This window comes from Myotis nattereri (assembly GCF_964212035.1).
Source record: "Myotis nattereri genome assembly, chromosome: 7".
Lineage (NCBI taxonomy): Eukaryota > Metazoa > Chordata > Mammalia > Chiroptera > Vespertilionidae > Myotis > Myotis nattereri.
Window position 1 is genome coordinate 36,627,637 of NC_138082.1, and position 24,323 is coordinate 36,651,959.

Genomic DNA, 24,323 nt, shown 5'->3' on the forward strand with positions numbered 1-24,323 from the left:
AAAGGATATCCTGATATTTCTTTCCACTGTCCATCTTGATCTCTCACCCAGCACAGCAGCCCAGGGTAAAGAACAAGGGCTTTTCCATTAGGTCAGATTAGCAGGGTGACCTAGGGAAATGAGCAGGGGAGAGTGGAACCTCGATCATTCATAAATGTGATTCAGGTACCTTTTTATATCCAACACCAAAGACAAACTGCTAAAAAAAGAACAGTTTTTGTTCTTTTTCCAGAGAGAGGACACCAAAACTCATTTGGCAGCAGAACTGGGCTGAATCCATATGTATAGTCCATATTTATCCCATTTTTTGCTAATTGTCATACATGTCACTACATAAAATGCATTTGGATGTGGGGTGCTGCCCAAGATACCATTAAAGGTGTTATGGGATATACTGTACATGTACCTTCTTCAGATCCAAATAATCTGAATGCCAGAACATTCCAAGGGCTCTAGATAAGGGATTATGAACCTTCTAGGTCCTACACTGCAGGGTCATTTTGTGGACGTGGGGTAATGTATATAAAATACAAGAGTAACATGTCGATAAATTGCTGGGGTTCAACCCCAGCAGGTCCAGGGGTCCCCAAAGGTGTGGACGGAGTCGGCGAAGAAGGAATGACACAGAGACAGCGTTCAGTTGATCAGCAGCCTAGCCAGGATCTCTAGCCAAGTTCTGGTCAGGATCACCAGCCAGGTTCTGTGTCCATGTTCTCTTGCTAGGTTCTCCAGCCAGGTTCTGTAGCCATGTTCCCTCGCTAGGTTCTCCAGCCAGGTTCAAGTCAGGTTCTCTTGCCATGTTCTAGCCAGGTTCTCTCGCTAGGTTCTGTTTCTAGGTTCTGTGGCCAGTTTCTGTCCAGGATCTTTTGCCATGTTCATTCCCTAGGTTCTGTCTCTAGGTTCTGTGGCCAGTTTCTGTCCAGGATCTTTTGCCATGTTCTCTCGCTAGGTTCTGTCTCTAGGTTCTGTCTCCAGTTTCTGTCCAGGATCTTTTGCCATGTTCTCTCCAGCGAAGTTCTTCTGTCTCTAGGTTCTGTCTAGGTTCTGTGTCCTGTTGTCTTGTTACATCTGTATTTATACCAGTTGATTCCAATCCTGTCAATCTCTATTCCAAAGGTTAGGGCATTTCTTATCTCCATTCCAGGGAGTAAAGATTATGTGGCTTAAGCATGATTGTTTGTAGTTAAAGTGATTAATTACCCGCCTGGCACTTAGTTAAGGGGTTTTATTCCCTCCCTAACTTCAGGGGGAAATCCCTACCTGGGGAAACAACCTTTCTCAGAGAGGAGACCTTGGTTAAAACACATAGTGCCAAGAAGGTGAGCAAACATATTAAGAACAGTATGCCATATATGCCAGGTCCCTTGAAACAGCAAGGATAGACCAGCTCCCGGCAATAAATGGTAGTTATGGGTAGTCCATTAATATAAATGCCACCAGCAGAATATGTTTATATTGCCAAGAATCCAGTTTTATCCATCGTTCTTCATCTTTTGTTTTGGAAAATGTGAGTATTGCTTGGGAAGTATTGCTTTGTGGAAGAAGAAAGCCATGGGTCAAGGAGAAAAAAATTTTAAACAAGATCTAGCATCTAGAACGCTAGAATGAACACAACCTGAAAGAATAAAATTTTCATTTGACCACATTTCTGAGGTTTGGGGGATCTAGTTGATCTGCACCAAAGATTAAATTAACCACAGTACTTGGCATTTTGTGTTGCTAGATCAAAACTTTCTCACTGAAAACCAGGTGCATAAAGAAAAGCAATTTGTCCTCAGCTGATATGTCAGCAGTTGAGCCTGGACCCATGAACCAAGAGGTCAATGGGTCAATTCCCGGTTAGGTCACGTGCCAGGGTTTTGGGCTTGATCCCCAGTAGGGGGAGGCAGCTGATTGATGATGTTTTTCATCAATGTTTCTTTCCCTCTCCCTCTCTCTACAAATTAAAAAGAATATATTTTTAAAACAATTAAAATTTTTAAAAATATGTAACTGCTATGAAGAAAATTTAAGCAACTCTGAAAAGAGATTTTTATAGTAGCAGTTTATAAATTATGCTCTGTTAAAACTGGGGAGGTGGAACTCTGGCCAGGTGGCTCACTTGGTTAGAGCATTGTGCATTAAGGCAAGATTTCAGAGCACATACAAGAAACAACCAATGAATGTATAAGTGGAACAACAAATCAATGGCTCTCTTTTTCTCCCTCTCTAAAATCAATAAATTTAAATAAAATGGTTCTGGCCAGTGTAGGTCAGTTAGTAGGGTGCCATTCTGTGCACCAAAAAATTTCCAGTTTGATTCCCAGTGAGGGCACATGGCCTGGGTTGCAAGCTCGATCCTCAGTAAGGAGTGTGCAGGAGGCTGCTGATACATGTTTCACTCTCATATAGATGTTTCTCTCTGTCCCTCTTCCTTCTCTCTAAAAAAAAAAAAAAAAAAGAAGAAAGAAATGATGAACAAAGTATCGCAATATAAGGTTAAATAAAGCCGAAACCGGTTTGGCTCGGTGGATAGAGCGTCGGCCTGCAGACTGAAGGGTCCCAGGTTCGATTCCGGTCAGGGGCATGTACCTGGGTTGCGGGCATATCCCCAGTAGGAGATGTGCAGGAGGCAGCTGATCGATGTTTCTCTCTCATCGATGTTTCTGACTCTCTATCTCTCTCCCTTCTTCTCTGTAAAAAAATCAATAAAAAATATATTTTAAAAAAAAGAAAAAAAGAAGGTTAAATAAAATCCAGAAGCTGGTTCTTTGAAACAAATTCGTTAGAAATCCTATCTTTACCTTGGTTAACCAAGCCATACACTGGAGTGCAGGGGCCTCGTTTCTTCAGAGGTGGTTGGAAACATTTCCATTTGGTAGAGAAACTTAAGAGTCTGAAGTATTCATGAAAAGATTTGGGGGAATTGAGGGGCAGAAAATTAAAAGAAGCTTTCTAATAAAGTTTCTAAGCTTCAGAGAGAATAAAATTTGACTGCATTCAGATCTCTTGACTTTGTTACCAAAGGTTAGCCAACAGATCCCACACATTTCCCAAAATTTCAGGGCTTCTAAAATTTGCGTGAAAATTCCAGATAACTCTAAAACTGTCATATTTCTCAAACACTCAGTTGCCTTCAGTCCTTTTTCCTTTGCTTATAAATGTAGTTCATATTGCTCTGTATGCCCCAGTGCCAAAATCTAATTCTCAGGCGCTCTAGGAATCTCTGACAGCCAGGTAGCACAGTACTCTCCAAGCACCCCTTCTTCTTAATCCTCACCTGAAGACATGGTTAGAGAGAGGAAAAGAGAGAGAGAGAAACATCAATCTGTTGCCTCCCGTGCATGTGCCCTGACCAGGAATTGAACTGGCAACCTTTCGGTGCACAGGCCAGCGCTCAATCAGCTGAGCCAGGCACCCCTTTCTTGTTGAAAAGGTTCAAAGAAGACCAGTTCCAGAGGTCATGGAAGCTTGTCTTCTCCTGGTGTGACCTGAGATTGTAGTACCTAACATATACTCATTATTAAAGAAAGTCTGAATATTCTTGAAAATATGGAATGATGTATATATGTATACATAGAAATATCTGGTTGCTTTTGTGAACTAATTCATATCTAACTTGTCTTTATAATGATACAATTTTATCATTTCTGGGGAAGTATTTGATGTAATTGAGAAGCTGAGTGAACAAGCTATTGATGCCTTATGTGTGTTTTTCACGTCAATTCATGCTAAGTTAAATACGTGTATGCATTATGGATATATGCCTGTGTATTTTTACAGATTGACGGAACTTCACTGAAGATGTCTAAGGTAAGAACTTATACTTCCTGTTTCTACAGTGTGAGCAGAAATGGCTTTATGTTCTCAAACTGTTTACAGTCAAAATTTATGATTCAATATTATTTTTATTTAAGTATGTTTTTATTGATTTCAGAGAGAACGGGAGGAGAGAGAGAGAGAGAAACATCAGTGATTAGAGAGAATCATTAATCAGCTGCCTCCTGCACACTCCCTACTGTGGATTGAGCCTTCAACCTGGGCACCTCCTTGTTCATGTGTTTATACTCAACCACTAAGCTATACCAGCCAGGCATTATGTTTAATATAGCTGATCTAACTATGGTATAGCTGATTCATTATTTTTAATATAGCTGGTCTATTTGACTCATTAAGACAAATGTTCTAATTTAATTGTCCTGAAAGCTTTGAGCTTTTTTTCTCTCAGATTTCCAATCTCTTGTTTCTAAATACATCAAGAACAACCCATTTAGCAGACTAATCACATAATAATTTATCATGATGAAATTGATGGGGCTCTTCAACTTGATAAATTGGTTTATATTATCTTTTGCAGATTAGCCCAGAGCCCTGAAATAAATTAGTTTTAAAAGACGTGGAGGAAAGCAGAATTTGTGGTTAAAATTACAAGATTATGTTCTTTCTTTTTGCCTTTCGTTTTTGAATCTTTGGGTATTAGTATCTGATGCATAAGCATCATGCTAGTTTTTGTTTTTTATACAAGTACTAGACGCCAAGTGCACAAAACACATGCATAAGTAGGGTCCCTAGGCCTGGCCGGTGATCAGGACCCATCAGGTTCCCCACCTCCTCCTTCCCTTGCTCCCTCAGCGCCCTACCGCTGCTGTTCCCCCAGCATGTTCCGGGCCGCCCCCTGGTGATCAGCACACATCATAGCGAGTGATTGAACTCCCATTCTCCCGGTCGAACTCCCGAGGGGACACTTTGCATATTAGTCTTTTATATATACTAGGGGCCCAGTGCACAAATTTGTGCACCTTGAAAGGAACTGTGGGCCGTGAGGTTGTGGTGGGCACAGGGGCCCATCCTCTGCACCCCTGTCTGGCCCCTCCCACCGCGGCCCCTGGTTCCCTGTCTGCTGGCAGCCCTGCTCCCAATGACGGCGCAGAGTGATTGGGGCCCAGAGTGATTGGGGCTGGCACCAGCAGCGGGTGCAAGTAGCGGCTGCTGCCCCGATCACCCCTCAGGAGTAGGGGGGTGGGGGAGGGCAGATGGAGAAGCCCTCAAAGGCAATCCGGGCCAGCAGCCGCCACTCGTACCCGCTGACGGCGCTGAGCGATCAGACCTGCACCAGGCACTGGCAGCCGGTGCAAGTGGGGCTGGCGCCGGCAGTGGGTGTGAATGGCAGCTCCAGTGCCGGCAGCAGGTGCAAAAAGGACTGTAGCTGGCAGCGGGTGCAAGCACCAGGCGGGACTGTGGCACATGGGAGCAAAGAATTTTCAGTAACCACCAGAAGCTCGCCCTGATGACAGTGACCGGCACCCTGCCTTGGTCTGACACTCTGCTCACCTGCTCCACCATCCCGCCATGGCTGACACCTGCCATGTTCCTGGTGGTTAGTGCACGACATAGCAACCAGTTTTCGGTTGTTCCACAGTTCAGTCTATTTGCATATTAGGGTTTTAGATATATAGATAGATTAGTGTGGAACACCAGTAAGAATATATAAGTTAACCATTAATTCTCTTACCCAGAAATAACCACTGATAGTTTCTTATGAATATTCTTATTACTTGTGTACACATGTGAATATACATTTAGAAAGTAAATTAATTGATTTATCTTGATCTCCTCCCATTTATAGTGTGCCACTGCCCAGTTCTACAGCTTTACTTACTTTGTCCCATGCCCATCTGTCATTTCTCATCAGGTGTCCATCTGTTAGGGAATATTGACCCTTAACATTGTCAGCTATGTCTCTCATTCTCAGTCTTCTCTCTCTGGGTCTTTAAAGGTAGATACTCAAAATCCTACCCCCAAGTTGCCTGCCTCACTCACCCTTGGTGAGACTTGTTCCAAAGAGCTAGGAATATAGAGCAAGGGAGAAGACTTTTTCCTGGATACTTTTCACAAATGCATCACACTTGATACATTTTTCTTTTATGTGTTGCTTAATTGTTTAACAGAAATGTAGTTTTAGGTTAATATATAGGTACGGAATAATACTGGATTGGTTTTTCTTTTAAATAAATGTTCTTAGGTGAATACCATTAATTTTCTGATAGAAGTAACTTTTTAGAAGTGTTATTTATGTACTGTATATATTTAATTCATGAGAACTATTGATACTTAGGTTTGTCACTGTTTTATTATGTCTTATCAGCAATTGATAAGATATTTTCTCTCCCTTTTCTTTTTTCTGTAAAATTTTATTTTAGCAACAACCAACTCAGTTTATAAATCCAGAAACTCCTGGCTATGTTGGATTTGCAAATCTTCCTAACCAAGTTCACCGAAAATCAGTGAAAAAAGGTTTTGAGTTCACACTAATGGTGGTCGGTAAGAAATTAGCTTTTATTTTCAAGCTTATTAAAGATGTGGCTATCTGCCTTCCCTACCTGTGGAGTGTAATAATAGCATGACTTATAAAGGGAAAATTCCTTTGTTGGCAGAATCAAATAACTTGGGAATTTGGCAGAGGGGGAGGGAGGGGCGAGAATTTTTTAGAAAATTTTGCTTTATAGTAAAATTACAACTTTTCTGTCATTTCTTTATATGTAGTGATAATTTTTACTCATTGTGGCAGCCATCCTCCAAAATGTTGCCCAGTGGTCCTTGCCTCCTGGTATTCGTGCAGCTCTCTAGTCCCTTCTCATACTGAATAGGGCTTACCTGTGTAGCCAGTAGGACATTGCAGAAAGGTAAGTCTGTTACTTCGAGCCTGGGTCACAAAAGACATTGTGCTTGTACCTTCTCTTAGCTCACTCTGAGGGCAGCCAGCCACCATGTTGAGAAGACACTCGAGCAACCTTGTAGCGAAGTCCCACAAGGCAAGGAACTGAGGCCTGCCAGTAGCCATGTAGTGACCTATCTTAGAAATATCCTCTAGCTCCAACTAAACCTGTGGTCACAGCCATCCTGGCTGACATTCACTGTTACTGCATGAGAGACACCCCCTGCCTCCCTCCATAGAATTCCTAACCAAAAACTCCATGAAATAATAATAAATGTTCATTATTGGTTTAGGCCAGGGATGGGCAAACTTTTTGACTCGAGGGCCACAATGGGTTCTTAAACTGGACCGGAGAGCCGGAACAAAAGCATGGATGGAGTGTTTGTGTGAACTAATATAAATTCAAAGTAAACATCATTACATAAAAGGGTACGGTCTTTTTTTTTTTTTTTTAGTTTTATTCATTTCAAAAGGTCCGGATCCGGCCCGCGGGCCGTAGTTTGCCCACGGCTGGTTTAGGCCTATGAGTTTTACATATTAATAGATAACAAATACACATATTTAATGAAAAGTATGTTTCTTTAATACTCAAAAAGACAGCTTCTTACATTTTTGTGGTGGATGTATTTTAAACAAGTAACAGTTCTTCCTATACACATTTTTTAAATTATTAAAGTCCTTTGAAATTGAATGGTTACTGGAATTATTTCCTGTTATCACATATATTTTTTCATGGGTATATATTATGTTTCAGCATGACCATTACAGGCTTAACTATCTACTAATTAACTATTAATTCTGTTTACCATATCACATTTCAATCTTGATAACTGTAAAATTCTCTCAAAATGAGGAGGTAGTTTGATAATGAGTAGTACAAATTATTGTTTCTTCGGGTGAATAGTTCATAAATGAAATGAGAGAAATTGTGGGACCCTTGGTCCAGAGAAGGGAATGATGACATGTTTTAGAATCACAATTACATGATAAAGATAATGCAGATTCAAGCTCCTGGTGGAAGAGAGATTCAGCGTAATCTGTCACGCAATTGCTACATTTTAAAGCATTCTAAAACAGGCAATAACTTTTGCTTCTTGCCATGATAAAATAATTCACAGGGCCAGATAGTGAATATTTAAGGCTTTGTGAACCATACAGTTTTTCGTGGAGCCATTCAATTCTGCTGTGTTCCAGTGAATCTTCACTTACAAGTAGCGGGCTAGATTTGCACTGAGGTTCATCGTTTGCTGCTCCCTGAAATAACTGCTACCAGACTAGTCAGGGCATGAATAACTAAAGGCTGGTCAAAATACAGCTTCTCTAAGACATTCTGCAATAGGCAATGTAGGACTTCAGTCTCTGAGAGAAGGGAAACAAATTACATAAAGTGTAAAGTCATTCCAGCTTTCTGGCATGTACCTGGGGAGAGCTAAGTTGGTCAGAGCACAAGAGTCTCAGAGCTGAAGGACTGATCACTATTAAGTGAACCTGAGTACCTGGATCCTGAGTTAGCATAGCAGAGTTCCAAAGACAGCCAGGCCTCCAGAAATCTTCATGGGGTTCCCTTGGACACTGGCTGACACTGAAATTCCACAAGGCTGGGCAAAATGTAGCCACAAAGGGAGCGAGCTGAACTGGAGACCGCATGAAGTTGGAAAGCTGAAATGGGGTTGGGAGACATTAGAATTTCAGCCAAGCAGAGGGGATATCACTGAACATTTAGGGCATTCATAGAAATTCCAGAAAGTACATGGGAGTTGTGTTAAACCAGACAGAAAAGCTGTTTTAAACACTCCCTAATAAAACTTTTAAACAAGACTTAAAGAACCAATTAAACTACTTTCTGGGAGAAGACTCACTCATTAGAGAAGGACATCAAAATGCAATCATTTCAGTGTAAAATTCACAATATCTAGGATCCACTATAAAATTATTGGATATGCAAAGAAGCAAGAAAATGTGGCATATAATGAGAGAAATCAGGCAAGAGATATAGGTTGGGAAATGACAGTGATGCTAGAGTGGGCAGACAAGAACTTAAATATTATTTTTATTTTTTAATATATTTTTATTGATTTCAGAGAGGAAGAGAGAGACAGAAACATCAATGATGAGAGAGAATCATTGATCGACTGCCTCCTGCACACCCCCACATCGGAGATCCAGTCCACAGGCCGACACTCTTTTTTTTTTTTTTTTAATATATTTTATTGATTTTTTACAGAGAGGAAAGGAGAGAGAGAGATAGTTAGAAACATCGATGAGAGAGAAACATCGATCAGCTGCCTCCTGCACATCTCCTACTGGGGATATGCCCGCAACCCCGGTACATGCCCTTGACCGGAATCGAACCTGGGACCTTTCAGTCCGCAGGCTGACGCTCTATCCACTGAGCCAAACCGGTTTTGGCCACAGGCTGACACTCTTATCCACTGAGCCAAGCTAGCCAGGGCAGAACTAAAGCATTTTAAATATACTCCAGTACTCAAAGGAAAACATGAATGTAATGAGGTAACTAGAAGAAAACAAAAACTAACCAAATGGAACTTAGAGTAAAAAAACCTGCAATATCTGAGATGAAAAATTTCTGATGGGCCAACAGTAAATCATAGACTACAGAATAAAAAAAAAAAAAAAAGGCAGTCGAGTCCAGGTGGCATGGCTCAGTGGTTGAGCATTGACCTATGAACCATTGAGTCACGTTTCAATTCCCAGTCAGGGCACATGCCTGGATTATGGGCTCTATCCTCAGTGTGGGGCGTGCAGGAGGCAGCCGATTGATGATTCCCTCTCATCATTGATGTTTCTATTTCTCTCTCTTCCCCTCACTCCCTGAAATCAATAAAAATATATTTAAAAAATTTTGCATAAGGCAGTCAAGAGCATCCATACTAAAGTCAACACTGTACAGAATAAATACCAAGAACAGCAGACAGGTGAAGACCCCTCAAAAAAAGGGAAAACATCTTTTTTCTTTTTTATCTTCATCCAAGGATATTTTTCCATTGATTTCTAGAGAGAGATGGAAGGAAGGGAGGAGGGGAGGGGAGAGAGAGAGAAAGATCACCTTGAGAGAGAGACATCGATTGGCTGCCTCCCACACATGCCCCTCCCCGGGCTGGAGAACCTGCAGCTGAGGTTGTGTGTGCCCTTGACTAGGAATCGAACCCACAACACTTCAGTCCGAAGGCTGACACTCTAACCACTGAGCAAATCTGGCCAGGGCGGGAAATCTTCTTAAAAGTAGCCAGGGGGGAAAAAGGAAAACGTTGCATACAGAGGATCAGAGGTAAGAAGTTATATAACCGACTTCTTAGGAATAACGTAAACCATGTGGCATGACAGCAAGTACATTTTGCAAACTGCAGAGTGACCAAAGAAAAAGATTTGGCTAAAAGCTAATAGCTTCAATAAAATACAGTATTAAAAAGTGCTCAATCCAAAAGAAAGCAGAAGAGAAATAGGTGAGACAGCTCTGGCCCGTGAACAGTGGTTAGAACATCAGCCTGCACACTAAAGAATTGTGGGTTCCATTCTCGATCAAGGGCAGGCACCTGGGTTGCAGGTTCCACCCCTGGCCCTGGTTGAGGCGAGTGTGGGAGGCAACTAATTGATGTATCTCTCTCACATAGATGTTTCTCTCTCTCTCTCTCTCTCTCTCTCTCTCTCTCTCTCTCTCTCTCTCTTCCCCCTCCTCCTCCTCTTTCTCCTCCTCCTCCTCCTCCTCCTCCTCCTCCTCCTCCTCCTCCTCCTCCTCCCCCCCTTCTACTCTCTAAAAACAGTCAATGGAAAAAATATCTTCAGGTGAGGATTAACAACAACAAAAAATAGGTGATACAAATAGAAAAAATGTGGCAAAATGACACTTGAACACAACCATGTTAATAATGATATGTCAGTGCACATGGCAAAGAAAAAGGAAGGACAGCAGCAGGAGGGTAGGTCAACAAATTGTGGACCCAGAGGGTGGAACATTGCTCAGGAAACAGATTCAGACTGCTGATAGGTCAACAGCACAGAATAATCTCCAAAGCTAATTATGCTGAGCAAAAGCAGCCAGATAGAAGCAGGTGTGAATGAGCCTAAGTATGTGAAGTCCTAGAATAATTGAAACCAATGTGTAGTAGCAGAAAGCAGATTGATGTATGCACTGGGGGCAGGGGGTGGGGGTGGGGTAGGGAGAGTGACTCCTGAGTGGTAGAAAGGTACTCTATCTTGAGTGAAGTTTGAGTGAGTGCCCATTGTATATTTAATTGAGGTATATGTAAATGATACATAATCAGTGAATTTGGGCCATTAAGGGTGAGATGGGTAGTGAAAAACATCTAGAAGGTTAACCACAAACTTTAAAAAAAAATATGTGTTTTATTGATTTTTTACAGAGAGGAAGGGAGAGAGAGAGAGAGAAACATCAATGAGAGAGAAACATCGATTAGCTGCCTCCTGCACACCTCCCATTAGGGATGTGCCTGCAACCAAGGTACATGTCCCTGACTGGAATCGAATCTGGGACCTTTCAGTCTGCAGGTCAATGCTCTATCCACTGAGCCAAACCAGCCAGGGCCAAACTTTTAAATGTTAACTGTTAGCAGCCCAAGAAAATGGTGTATCAGGAAAATCCCAATACACCCAACTTGTAAGTCAGAGACTATAAGAGAGGAAAGGTGTAGTTTTTAAAAATTATGGCAGATTTCTAAAGAAATGAGAAACTTCACAAAATGATAGAGCATATGGGAATGAAAGACACATGTTTGGGCAGCAATCTGCAAGGAATTTGAAATAACAAGTTGTTTATAGACAAGATCATCCATGAGGGAACATGATGACCATGCTGCTGAAGAGTCTCCTTAGGTGGTGACTGCTGGTGATAACTTATATCAAGTTGTTAGCTTCCACAATTTTTTGGGATGGTGGCTTAATTTATAAGAAAAGCAGGATTAAAATTATAAAGGCTATTGCCAAATATGTTACCTTATAGAAAGTCAATAGGGTGCTTAGTGTGACCAAATTCACAAGAGTGTTAGAGTAAACACAGAAAATGAAACCTGGCTTAAGCAAAAATATGCTAACCTAATTATAGGTTCAGGAGTTCTGCATATGACAGGAGTTGTTTGAAGGGGCAGAAAACCTAGCCACTCAGAATGCTGCCTTTCAGAGGCCTTCGGGAAAGGCCCTTGTTACACACTGAGGAAGTAGTGTCTCGTGTTGATTAAAATCAAAAGTAAATGTGAATAGAAACTTCCCCGGGTTAGAAATATTATTTCCTACCATTCCTGGCTTGGCCTAAGTTTTTTGTGGTTTTTTTGGTTCATTTTATTTTTTATTTTATTTTATTTTTTATTTTTTAATTGTTTTATTGCTTAAAGTATTACAAAGAGTATTACATATGTCTCCTTTTTTTCCTGCCCTTAACAATCCCCTGGCCTCCCCTACCCCCCAGTGTCTTATGTCCATTGGTTATGCTTATATGCATGCATACAAGTCCTTTGGTTGATCTCTTACCGCCCCCCCCCCCCCCGCCTCCCGCCCCTCAACCCTCCCCAGCTTTCCCGCTGTAGTTTGACAGTCTGTTCGAGGCAGCTCTGCCTCTGTATCTATTTTTGTTCATAAGTTTATAATGGTCTTTATTATCCATGAGTGAGTGAGATCATGTGGTATTTTTCCTTCATTGACTGGCTTATTTCACTTAACATAATGCTCTCCAGTTCCATCCATGCCGTTGCAAATGGTAAGAGTTCCTTCTTTTTTGCAGCAGCATAGTATTCCATCGTGTAGATGTACCACAGTTTTCTAATCCATTCATCTACTGATGGGCACTTAGGCTGTTTCCAGATCTTAGCTATGGTGAATTGTGCTGCTATGAACATAGGGGTGCATATATCCTTTCTGATTGGTGTTTCTGGTTTCTTGGGATATATTCCTAGAAGTGAGATGACAGGGTCAAATGGGAGTTCCATTTTTAGTTTTTTGAGGAAACTCGATACTTTCTTCCATAGTGGCTGCACCAGTCTGCATTCCCACCAGCAGTGCATTAGTGTTCCTTTTTCTCCACATCCTCTCCAGCACTTGTCATTTGTGGATTTGTTGATGATAGCCATTCTGACAGGTATGAGATGGTACCTCATTGTTGTTTTGATTTGCATCTCTCGGATGATTAGTGACTTTGAGCAAGTTTTCATATGTCTCTTGGCTTTCTGAATGTCCTCTTTTGAAAGGTGTCTATTTAGGTCCTTTGCCCATTTTTTGATTGGATTGTTTATCTTTTGTTAAGTTGTATGAGTTCCTTGTATATTTTGGATATTAACCCTATGTATGTATGGGTGTTGTTTTTTCTTTTTTTTAGCTGGGGTTTAAAAAATAAAACCTCAGCCCTGGCAGGGTGGCTCACAGTTGGTTGGAGCATTGTCCTATACACCAGAAGGTTGCAGGTTCGATCCTTGGTCAGGGCATGTACGGGAGACAACTGATCAGTTTCTTTATCCCCCCTTTCCTCTCTCTAAAATTAATAAAAACATCCTTGGGTGAGGATTAAAAAAACAACAACCTCAGATTAAAATCTGAAGCCTCTGACAGTTTGCCTGATGGGATCTCAGTGGAACTGTAAAAGCACGTGCCACTTTTCTCTCATCTTGTGGCGCCACCTTGTGCCTGGTGCTGCATATTTTCTTTTAAAAGGTGCTAACGAGCCATTTTGTAAACTGAATACCACCATCCCAACCAGTCTTTGTTGTCACTACTTTTACAAGTTAATTAAGATTTGTGGACCCAGTATGTTTCATGCAAAGTTTTTGGAAGGTGATGCCTTTACACTGGTGGAGATCTCTTGTGTGTTTCCCCCATTTAAAGGGAGAAACTACCCACTACAGGAAAGAGATCAGTGGCAGTGGAGCAGAGCAGAGCTGGGCACTCAGAATTTAGCTCAAGGACAGCATCATGTTCTGAGTTAGCAGATTATTTGTAGATGTTACCCTAAAGCTATCCTAAGTGAAATAATCACTTGTACCCTTAAAATTAAGATTTAGAATCAGCCACCAGGATTTTAGTACTGCTTTTTAAAAGAGGCTGCTTCTACTTGGACACTTGTGCTCATATGTCTTCTGCATGATAGCCCCCTTCAGCTGTCATGAGTCATCAGGTGATAGAGGGTAACTTTGTCATCTGCCCCACTGGATTGCAAAGCTCCATGAAGCAGGGACTTGTCTTCCCTGTTTTCTGTTGTGTCCTAGCACCCAGACCTCTGCTAGGGACTTGGAAAGGATTTAGTACATATTGATCTGGCCCCCTTTGAGCATGGTAAAGATATAGGGGATTGCTGGAAAGTTTATTAAAAGGATAACTTGATGAGATAGTATGCGTTTAGTCACATTTTTTATGCTCCTATATTGGGACATGTTCAACATGTAATTCTAGTTTTGTCCTTTTGATGTTCCTTTTCATCTGTGAAAATTAAAGTCTAATTGAAGTTCAGTCCTAATTTCTATGTTTGCACATTTCACATTCACTCTTGTGTTCTTGATTTTGTCAACACAATGATTTTTAAAACATGTGCTCCTTTCACATGTCCTATGGGACTTAGCAGGGGGAGATTCAAACCCAGATGCCTGAGAGACAGTCAGGCACCGAGTTCAGAAGCACTTCTCTGTACAAAATTAAGCTGTAGCTGATAACTTAACCATGAAGTGATGGAATCTGTTCATGCTTCCTTCAAATACAAGATTTACTGTTCGGTATTTTGCAAATCCTTGAAGTTAAAATTTTAAACATTCAATATGTAGTTGAAGAGGGATTCTTAACTCCTTAAATGCTAGAATGAATACATATCGCCCATCTTGGTCATGTTACATTCAACAGTGTGGGGGTGAGGGGGAGTTACCTTGACATAGGCAATTGCCAGTTTGGGACATGGAGGTGTTTAAAACAGGAAGCAGGGAGGGGGACTGGCTCCCTCCTTGGGCGGGGCAGTGGGGGGGTGGGGTGGATTGCAGCAAGTCAAAGTATATAAGGATCTCCATTTCTGTCCCGTTCCCACAGCTTAGGAGGTGAGTGCTGTTGACATTGATGGGGAGATATGTTCAGTTTTCTGAAAATATGACACATTAAATGATTGGCAAACTCATGATTGAAAACCTACTTTGCATTCTATTAAAATATAAAGACCCCCTCCAGAATTCATTCCATATATTTGTTAAGAGGTGAGATCACACTTCTGATCTTACAGTGTATGAATTCTGGAGCCCCACACACTGGATTCAAATTGAGGCCCTGCTCTGGGTGGTTGTCTGACCTGTGAGCATCCATCTCCCCATCAGTAAATTGGGAGAGTTGTACCAAATTCATAGTTGTCGTACGGAGTCCAGAAAATGATGTTTGTGGGGCATTTAGCCCAGTGCCAGGCCTAGCATAAACTCTCAGCAGATGGTCATCTGGATAATACCATGATATGTCTTCCTTTTTGTTTAAAGGTGAATCGGGGCTAGGAAAATCGACTCTTATAAACAGCCTGTTCTTGACGGATCTTTACCCAGAAAGAATCATACCTGGAGCTGCAGGTACAAAAATTCATACACTCCTAAGTGTAATTTACCATAGAAGTTATTTAAGAGTGCACAATTAATATTTGATGCCTCGGCCTTGAATTTTTGCTTTTGTTTGGCTGTAAACACAAGGAAAATGTCATTTAGGTAAGGAAGAGTGTGCTGCACCTGTGTCCTTGGATTCAGGTTGTAGACTGACAACGTATCCGTGGATCCATCCTCTCCAAGTTTGTTGTCTATAAAGTCTATACAGTGTCATAAATTGTTCTTGCCTGTGTTCTCTGTGTGATGGGAGGATCAGGTGACAGTGTTATCTCGTGGAAAAAGCTGTGTAGCCAGTAGGCTACTGTGGGGGTCAGGGGCTCTGAGTGTTCCCAGTGCAGGACACTGGTATCTGTGAATGCTGATTAAGTGAATGGATTAAGCACAGATAGATCCTAGGACCTGAGCTACCACAATGGAGAGCTATAGCCCTGTCATTGAATTCAATTTTAAAGAAATTCATAAATGTATTCTTTGTCCCAGGAAAAGAAATTAAAATTTTCAATATTGGCATTTTTACCTTCCTGGGCAGCCCTTTAATCTTAGCTTCAACACTTCCCTTGCTTACACTGGAATCATTTTTACACAATCCTCATATTACCTTCTGAAAACCTTCCTCAGAGAGGTTGTGGCTTTCAGGTCATTTGATAATAGATGATTTCATCTCTTTGCAAACAGGTTCAATGTTAAGGCACATTCTCTTACTAAGTTTGTTTCTTTTCTAGAGAAAATTGAAAGAACAGTCCAAATTGAGGCTTCTACTGTTGAGATTGAAGAGCGAGGGGTCAAGCTGCGCCTGACAGTGGTGGACACACCCGGCTATGGTGATGCCATCAACTGCAGGGATTGGTACGGACCCCACAGGGATGGGCACCCAGAAGTGTTGAGGGCTGTGCATGTATTAACACCTGTTTTGCTATATTTTATTTTATTTATTTTTTTCATGATTGCACAGCTTTATTGCTTAAGGTGTGGCTATATGTAGCAAGTATCTAAGGATATATATATTTTTTTAATAATTCTTTATTGTTGAAAGTATTACATGTGTCCCTTTTTTCCTCAGTTGACCCCCTCTAAAACAGGAAGCAGGGAGGGGACTGGCTTCCCACCCCTCCCCAACCCTCACTCTGCCTCAAGCCTTCAGGACTCTATTGTCTATGTTCATGGGTTATGCATCTATGCATACAAGGTCTTTGGTTGATTACCTCCCACCCACCCACCCTCCCCCACCTTCATCTGAGATTCCACACACTGTTCCATGCTTCCATGTCTCTGGATCCACTCCGTTCATCAGTTTATTTTGTTAGATTCCACATATGAGTGCGATCATGTGATACTTGTCTTTCTCTGACTGAATTATTTCACTTAGCATGATGTTCTCCAGGTCCCTCCATGCTTTCTCAAAGGATAAGAGAGTCTTCGTTTTTACTGCTGCATAGTATTCCACGGTATAAATGTACCACAGCTTTTTTATCCACTCATCTACTTAGTTATTGTAAATTGTGCTGCTATGAACATAGGGGTATAGACATTCTTTCTAATTGGTGTTTCGGGTTTCTTAGGATATACTCCTAGAAGTGGGATCACTGGGTCAAATGGCAGATCCATATTTAATTTTTTGAGGAAACTCCATACTGTTTTCCATAATGGTTGCACCAGTCTGCATTCCCACCAGCTGTGTACCTTTTCTTCACATCCTTGCCAGCCCTTGTAATTTGTTGATTTGTTGATGGTAGCCATTCTGACAGGTATGAGACGGTACCTCACTGTCATTTTGATTTGCATCTCTCAGATGATAGTGATTTTGGGGCATTTTTTTCATAAGTCTCTTGGCCATCTATATGTCCTCTTTGGAGAAGTGTCTATTTAGGTCCTTTGCCCATTTTTTAATTGGGTGTTTCTCTTCCTTTTGTTAAGTTGTGTGAGTTCCTTATATATTTTGGATATTAACCCTTTATCAGATGTATCATTGCCAAATATGTTCTCCCATGCAGTGGGTTCTCTTTTCGTTTGGTGATGGTTTCTTTTGCTGTGCAGAAGCTTTTTATGTTGATGTAGTCCCATTTGCATATTTTCTCTTAGTTTCCTTTGCCTTAAGGAGATGTATCTGTAAACATCTTGCTATGAGAGATGTCTTGAGATTTTGTTGCCTATGGTATCTTCTAGGATTTTTATGGCTTCACGACTTACATTTAACTCTTTTATCCCTTTTAAGTTTATTTTTGTGTATGTTGTTAAGTTGACGGTCTAGTTTCATTTTTTTTGCATGTATCTGTCCAATTTTCCCAACATTTATTGAAGAGACTCTCTTGACTCCATTGTATGCTCTTGCCTCCTTTGTCAAATATTAATTGAGTGTAATGGCTTGGGTCGATTACTGGGTTCTCTGTTCTGTTCCATTGATCTATATGCCTGTTCATGTACCAGTACCAGGCTGTTTTGATTACGGTGGCTTTGTAGTATAAATTTGAAAACTGGTATTGTGATTTTTCCAACTTTGTTTTTCTTTCTCAAAATTGCTGCAGCTATGCAGGGTCTTTTTCATTCCATATAAATTTTTGGAATATTTGTTCTTGCTCTGTGAAATATTCCGTTGGTATTTTAATAGGGATTGCATTGAATCTGTAGATTACTTTGTGTAGTATTGCCATTTTAATGATGTTGATTCTACCAATCCATTAACATAGTGTATTCTTCCACTGTTTATATCATATTCTATCTCTTTCATTGTCCTGAAGTTTTCTGAGTATAGGTCCTTTGTCTCTTTGGTTAAGTTTATTCCTGAGTATTTTAATTTTTTTGTTGCAATGGTAAATGGGATTGTTTGTTTAGTTTCTCTTTCTGAGAATTCATTATTGGTGTATAAAAAAACCCATTGATTTTTGGATGTTGATTTTGTATCCTGCTACATTGCCAAATTCATTTATTAAATCTAGTAGTTTTTTGGTGGAGTATTTAGGGCTTTCTATGACTAATATCATGCCATCTGTGAATAATGAGAGTTTTACTTCCTTTTTTCCAATTTGGATGCCTTTTATTTCTTCTTGTCTGATCACTGTGGCTAGGACTTCCAGTACTATGTTGAATAAGAGTGGTGAAAATGGACATCCCTGTCTTGTCCCTGTTCTTAGGGGAAATGCTTTTAGTTTTTGTCCATTGAGTATAATGTTGGCTGTAGGTTTGTCATATATGGCCTTTATCATATTGAGATATGCTCCCTCTATTCCCACTTTGCTGAGAGTTTTTATCAAAAATGGGTGTTGGATTTTTTCAAATGCTTTTTCTGCACCTATTGATATGATCATGTGATTTTTGTCTTTCAATTTGTTTATGTGATGTATCTCGTTTATTAATTTGCAAATATTGTACCAGCCTTGAATCCCTGGAATAAATCCCACTTGGTCGTGGTGTATGATCTTTTTAATATATTGCTGTATGCGATTTGCTAATATTTTGTTGAGGATTTTAGCATCTGTGTTCACCAGGGATATTGGCCTGTAATTCTCTTTCTTTATAGTATCTTTATCTGGTTTTGGAATTAGGATAATGCTGGACTCATAAAAAGAATTTGGAAGTGTTCCTTCCTCTTGGATTTTCTGAGATAGTTTGAGGAGTATAGGTGTTAGTTCTTCTTTGAATGTTTGGTAAACTCCCCTGTGAAGCCATCGGGACCTGGGCTTTTGTTTGCTGGGAGTTTTTTGTTGTTATTGGCCTATACAGGCTTTCTGATTCCTCCTGATTCAGTTTTAGGAGATTGTATTTTTTCTAGGAATTTGTCCATTTCATCCACTTTGTCCAGCTTATTCATAGTATTTTCTTATAATCCTTTGTATTTCTGTGGTGTCAGTGGTTACTTCTCCACTTTTGTTTGTTTTGCTATATTTAAATGTATAGTGCTGAGTAATTATTGGATATGGAGTAACTGGATATGGTAAAATAATGGGACAATTTTTATTTTTATTTTTTGGTTAATCCTCACCTGAGGATATTTTTTCCATTGGGAGGGAGGGTGAGAGGGAAATCAGTGTGTGAAAGAGACATATTCACTGGGGCCTCCATCAAAGCTGCAACCCAGGTACATGCCCTTGACTGGGAATCGAACCCTTGACGCTTTGATGCGTGCCTGACACTCTAACCACTGTGAACACTGGCCAGGGAATTAATAAGACAATTTAAGGCACATTAATTAGGATATTTTAAATAAGGAATTTCACAGAGAATAAGGGTTTTTTCCCTCTTAAGAACATTCTAGTGAGATCTGAGATTGTAGAGTCAACCCTCTGGCCTGATCGGAGCTGTAACCAGTGGACACAATATTGGGGTCCAGTGTTCCTCTGGAACTCTCTCAGTCACTCAAGACCCAGGGCCTGAAAATGGCTGCTCGCTGGCATTTGCACCAATTTGGAAATGCACAAGTAGAAAATGATACCAGTCTTCCCAGGATCCTGCTGAGGATTCCTTTTCATGTACAGAGGCCCCTGGTCCTTCCCAGGAGCATAAAGCATCAATGCCCAACACTAGGTAGAAAAGGGAGGACAGGGAGGCATCATTGGGAACTGCCCCTCCTGCAGGTCAGCCTTGGCATGTGGCTGCGCTGCTTACCATCTCCACATCTTCACTGCCTGCTCTTGCCATGTTCTGCTGCTGCTACCACGCCCCTTAAAAGCATTGGCAGCCCAGGCTCTTATGACCTCTTCCATTCTGACTTTTGACCCCCGGCCCTTAGCTCTTGGCACAGTTTCCAGATATATCCATCTTGCCAAATGGAGGAGTCAGTTTCCATTTCCATCTTACAGATGAGTTACAAAATTATATTTGGGAGGTGGGGAACAGGGGACAAGAAAACTTGCTTTGTTTCTGAAGTTAGGGTCTGCCTGCCTGCCTTTTGTACCCTTGATCCTCAATGTGTGTGTGTGTCTCAGCTTCAAGACCATCATCTCCTACATTGACGAGCAGTTCGAGCGGTACCTACATGATGAGAGCGGCCTCAACCGACGGCACATTGTGGACAACAGGGTACACTGCTGCTTCTATTTCATCTCGCCCTTTGGACACGGGCTTAAGCCCTTAGATGTCGCGTTTATGAAGGCGATACACAACAAGGTCAATATTGTGCCTGTCATTGCGAAAGCTGATACCCTCACTCTGAAGGAGCGGGAACGTTTGAAGAAAAGGGTGAGTGACTGTGGGGCAGGCAGCAAAGTGCGATGGAGATGTGGGGCAGTTTTAAACAGCACCAATACTTCTAATGTTTTAGTATTTTTCCTTCACAAAAGTATCAAATTACTATTGTTTCTTATAACTCACCTTAGGTGAACTTCCCCTCAGTGCCTAGAAGATGGCTAATGTGCAGTCACGTTTCATGGTCGGTAACAATGTGCACTGGGTGGGAGGATCTCCCTGAGGTTCTCTGTTCCATCTAAACACTGTAACCCCCACATTTTTCTGGGAACGTGTACTAATGATGATAGTCTGGTGTCAGAAGGCTGAGAGGCCTGCATTTAGCTGTGGAGGTTGCACAGCGGTCCTCCAGCTCCTGAGCTGGCTGTGGTCTCTGTTCTCCCATAGAGATTCAGTTACCTGTTTAAATTACATACCTGTTTGTATGCTTACTGAGAATTCCAAGCTCGTATGCTATATTCTACAAATAGAATTCCTTTAATTATCCTCAAAAATAACCACTATTAACAGGTATCTGTCCTTGTAGAACAGCGGTTCTCAACCTGTGAGTCGCGACCCCTTTGGCAGTCGAATGACCTTTTCACAGGGGTCGCCTAAGACCATCCTGCATATCAGATATTTACATTACGATTCATAACATTAGCAACATTACAGTTAAGAAGTAGCAACAAAAATAATTTTATGGTTGGGTCACAACATGAGGAACTGTGTTTAAAGGGCCAGAAGGTTGAGAACCACTGTTCTAGAACATGGTCTCTTTATGTTGTTTTTACAGAATAGGATTATATCATACCTATGACTCTGCCACTTGACTTTCTAAGTCTTACGCAGAAAGCATGCCTCTCACCCTTATCTATGGCATGCATAGTGTTCTTCAGTGTGTTTCTGGGTCTTCCCACCCACCCCCCAGTCCCTGACATTGGGATCTTTGCTTGCTTGTGTATTCCAAAAGTTTGGAACAGGACTTGGCACGTGTTAGACACTCAGAAATGTTTATATGTTGAACAGTTGTAAAGTCAGACAAATTCTTGAAAAGGAAATTAATGCATGTTTAAATACTTGAAAGATGGCTAAATTTTCCTCAAAATAAGCTTATTCCCTAAGCAGCATTCAAGCAAGCTCTTCTCTCCCCGACATTCCTGATGTATCACCAGTTTTTGTCATGTGTTTCCTCCTGCTCGATGCCCTTGGCATTCTCTTAGGTTTTAGAGACTTGCCTCTCTTTTCATTGAGTTACAGATATTCTTGTTTTTAGACTATTATGTCGAAGTCTGAGTTTTGTGTGTTCACATTTTTCTGGCTGTCTTTTCCATAGCAGAGTTTCTAAATTGTATATACTCATTTCTCAACTGTACCCTTTACTGTCTCAAGAGGCTGCCAGTATTTTAGGAAATATTCAGGCCCTTGAAGGAACCCCTGAAAGCTTAGGCATTTTTATATGTTATAGTCAGTATTTTAGCACTTTCACTTAAGGAAACTTCACCTTCTTTAGGGTGTTACATTCCATTTCAAATGGTAGGGGAAAGAGGTACCCAGGGTAGCATGCTGTATACCCATCTCATCTTATACTCAAAACACTTAGGGCTTGATTTCAAACTCTGAAATGAATTGAAATACTTGGTGCACTAATCTCTTTTATCTTGGGCCTTTTTAACCCCTTCTCTTTACTACTCCCTGATCTAAAGGAACCTCTCAAATCTCTCCCACCCTCCTTTGTTTTATGCCTTGATGTCCATCTACCCTCTCCTAATCCCTTTAACTTGGGGCTCACCTGTCCAGCTGAACAAATCCCACCTGTCTGGGTGCCTATAGTAGGCAACCAATGGATTTGTCTCTCACATCGATGTTTTTCTCTCTCTCCCCCTCCCTCCCTCCCTTCCACACACTCTATAAATCAATGGAAAAAATATCCTCGGGTGAGGATTAACCAAAAAAAAAAAAAAAAAAACAAATCTGGGAGCAGGGTTTGAGGTGGGTGTTCCCTGCTGGCTTGGATTATGTTCTCTCTTCCCTTGGGCTGTCAGGCATAAAAAACACCCAAACTGTAGAGAATTTTTATGAGTTTATTTTTGTAGCTTCTCTTATGTATTTGGAATTAAGGAGGGAACACAAGATTACATGAGGGTGGGCAAGAGCAAGGCAGTGATCAGATTACAGGACATATACGGGTCTGCAGGGGGGCATTTCAAAGGTGTGTTCACCTAGGAACAATGGACAGAGCTAGCTTAAATTGAAGATAAACCTTTCACTAAGGAAGTTGTATGCCTGGGGTGTGACTATCCACCATGACTTAACCCAGTTAGGAATTTATGACTAGGTCACCCTGTGAGCTTACTTTCCATAGGACCCCTTTTTCCATCCACAATGCCCAAGTCTTGGTGTGAGAATAAGAGAGCTCCAGCCTTCCTCATACCTTATGGAGTGCCCAGCATACAGACAGATGAATGACTGCTTACCCCAACTCCAGCCTTTTTCCCTTCCCTCTTAGTGGTCTGCTCCCTGGTTGACAGTAGAGTGTGAGGTTTCACTGGAGGCCACTTTTTGCCTATTGAGTAAAAGTCTGGATCCCAGATCTTAGACCCTGGCCTGGCATTCTGGGGATTTGCCCCTTGGTAACCCCAGGAGTTCTTCTGACTTACCCAACTCATTGTCCTGTGTTCTGCCATCCTAGATTTCTTGTGATTACCAAAACGGACTTCCTGTGTTCTCCCCTCATGATTTTGACAGATTTTCCCCAGGTGCCTCTCCCCCTCCTTATGAGACTCCTTTGTGTTCTTCAGGAACCCTTTAGACAACACCTGTGGCTCTTCTCTATCTTCTCTACTGGCAGCATCTGTCTGTGCCTCTCCTCAGGCACTTGTCATTCTGGCCACAGTGGGGGATGGGGGGAGGGTGTACATGGACAGTGGTGGTATGTTGTGTTACTATGGACAGAGGTCCCTCCAGATACTTAAATACCATTTTAGCAGTTCATGAAAGCTTTGAAAATAATTGTCATAATCCATTTTATTTTTTATTGAAGTTTGGGTAATTCTGATGTATTTCCCAATCCGATGAGTTAGGCTTGACTAAAATTTGTGCAGTTTGTTAAAATTGCTTCTGATTTTGTCATTCTTTCAGATTCTGGATGAAATTGAAGAACATAACATCAAAATCTATCACTTACCTGATGCAGAATCAGATGAAGATGAAGATTTTAAAGAGCAGACCAGACTTCTCAAGGTAAGAATTCCAGGTGCACAGAGTGACTAACTCCTGTTTCCTGCTGTCCGCATTCAAAATGGGAGGAGTTGGTGAAGAACCAGATCCTGGAGCCTTGACTTAGAGAAGTTGTCCGGGAATTGTGACCTAACTGTCACTGTAAGGCTTAGAAATATTAATTGCAGGTTTAATTTGTTCGTGCAGTTTGTCCTGTGTGGAAGATGCCTGCCACTTCCAAGTAAAATGTGCACCATAAGCTTTCCAAGTAATCCTGTGGTAGCAGCCAAGTGTCCCCTCTGTGTTGATGCTCCTGTGTTTGCAGTAAATGTAGCAGTCCCTGTGTGGAGCCTGTCAACCCTGTGTGTCTCTTTCTAGGCCAGTATCCCGTTCTCTGTGGTTGGATCCAATCAGCTGATAGAAGCCAAAGGCAAGAAGGTCCGAGGCCGCCTCTATCCGTGGGGTGTCGTGGAAGTGGAGAACCCAGAACACAACGACTTTCTGAAGCTGAGGACAATGCTCATGTAAGACAGTCATGCACAACAGTTGGCAGAGCCCAGCACAGAAAGTGTGGGATGTGCATGGGACTTCCATTGTGCCTGCAGTGGGCCTGCCGCAGCATAGTACAGAAGGCCCGCACCTGTAGGCTCTCTGGAATGATCTGAACTAGCCCT

At 41.4% G+C, this 24,323-nt stretch overlaps 1 protein-coding gene across 2 annotated transcripts in view; it reads left to right on the forward strand.

Annotated features, from left to right (window-relative positions):
* SEPTIN2 (septin 2) overlaps positions 1 to 24,323 on the forward strand; it is a 35,640-nt gene that overhangs the window by 1,741 nt on the left and 9,576 nt on the right. For both annotated transcript variants that reach the window (XR_013996229.1, XM_081095582.1), the window contains exons 2-8: positions 3,763 to 3,792; positions 6,180 to 6,300; positions 15,157 to 15,243; positions 15,996 to 16,119; positions 20,193 to 20,445; positions 23,572 to 23,673; positions 24,028 to 24,173. Coding sequence is in view for 1 of the 2 variants with exons in the window: in XM_081095582.1 (XP_080951708.1) it covers positions 3,784 to 3,792; positions 6,180 to 6,300; positions 15,157 to 15,243; positions 15,996 to 16,119; positions 20,193 to 20,445; positions 23,572 to 23,673; positions 24,028 to 24,173 (842 nt within the window). In the remaining variant the exon portion in view is untranslated. The remainder of the gene's footprint in view (positions 1 to 3,762; positions 3,793 to 6,179; positions 6,301 to 15,156; positions 15,244 to 15,995; positions 16,120 to 20,192; positions 20,446 to 23,571; positions 23,674 to 24,027; positions 24,174 to 24,323) is intronic.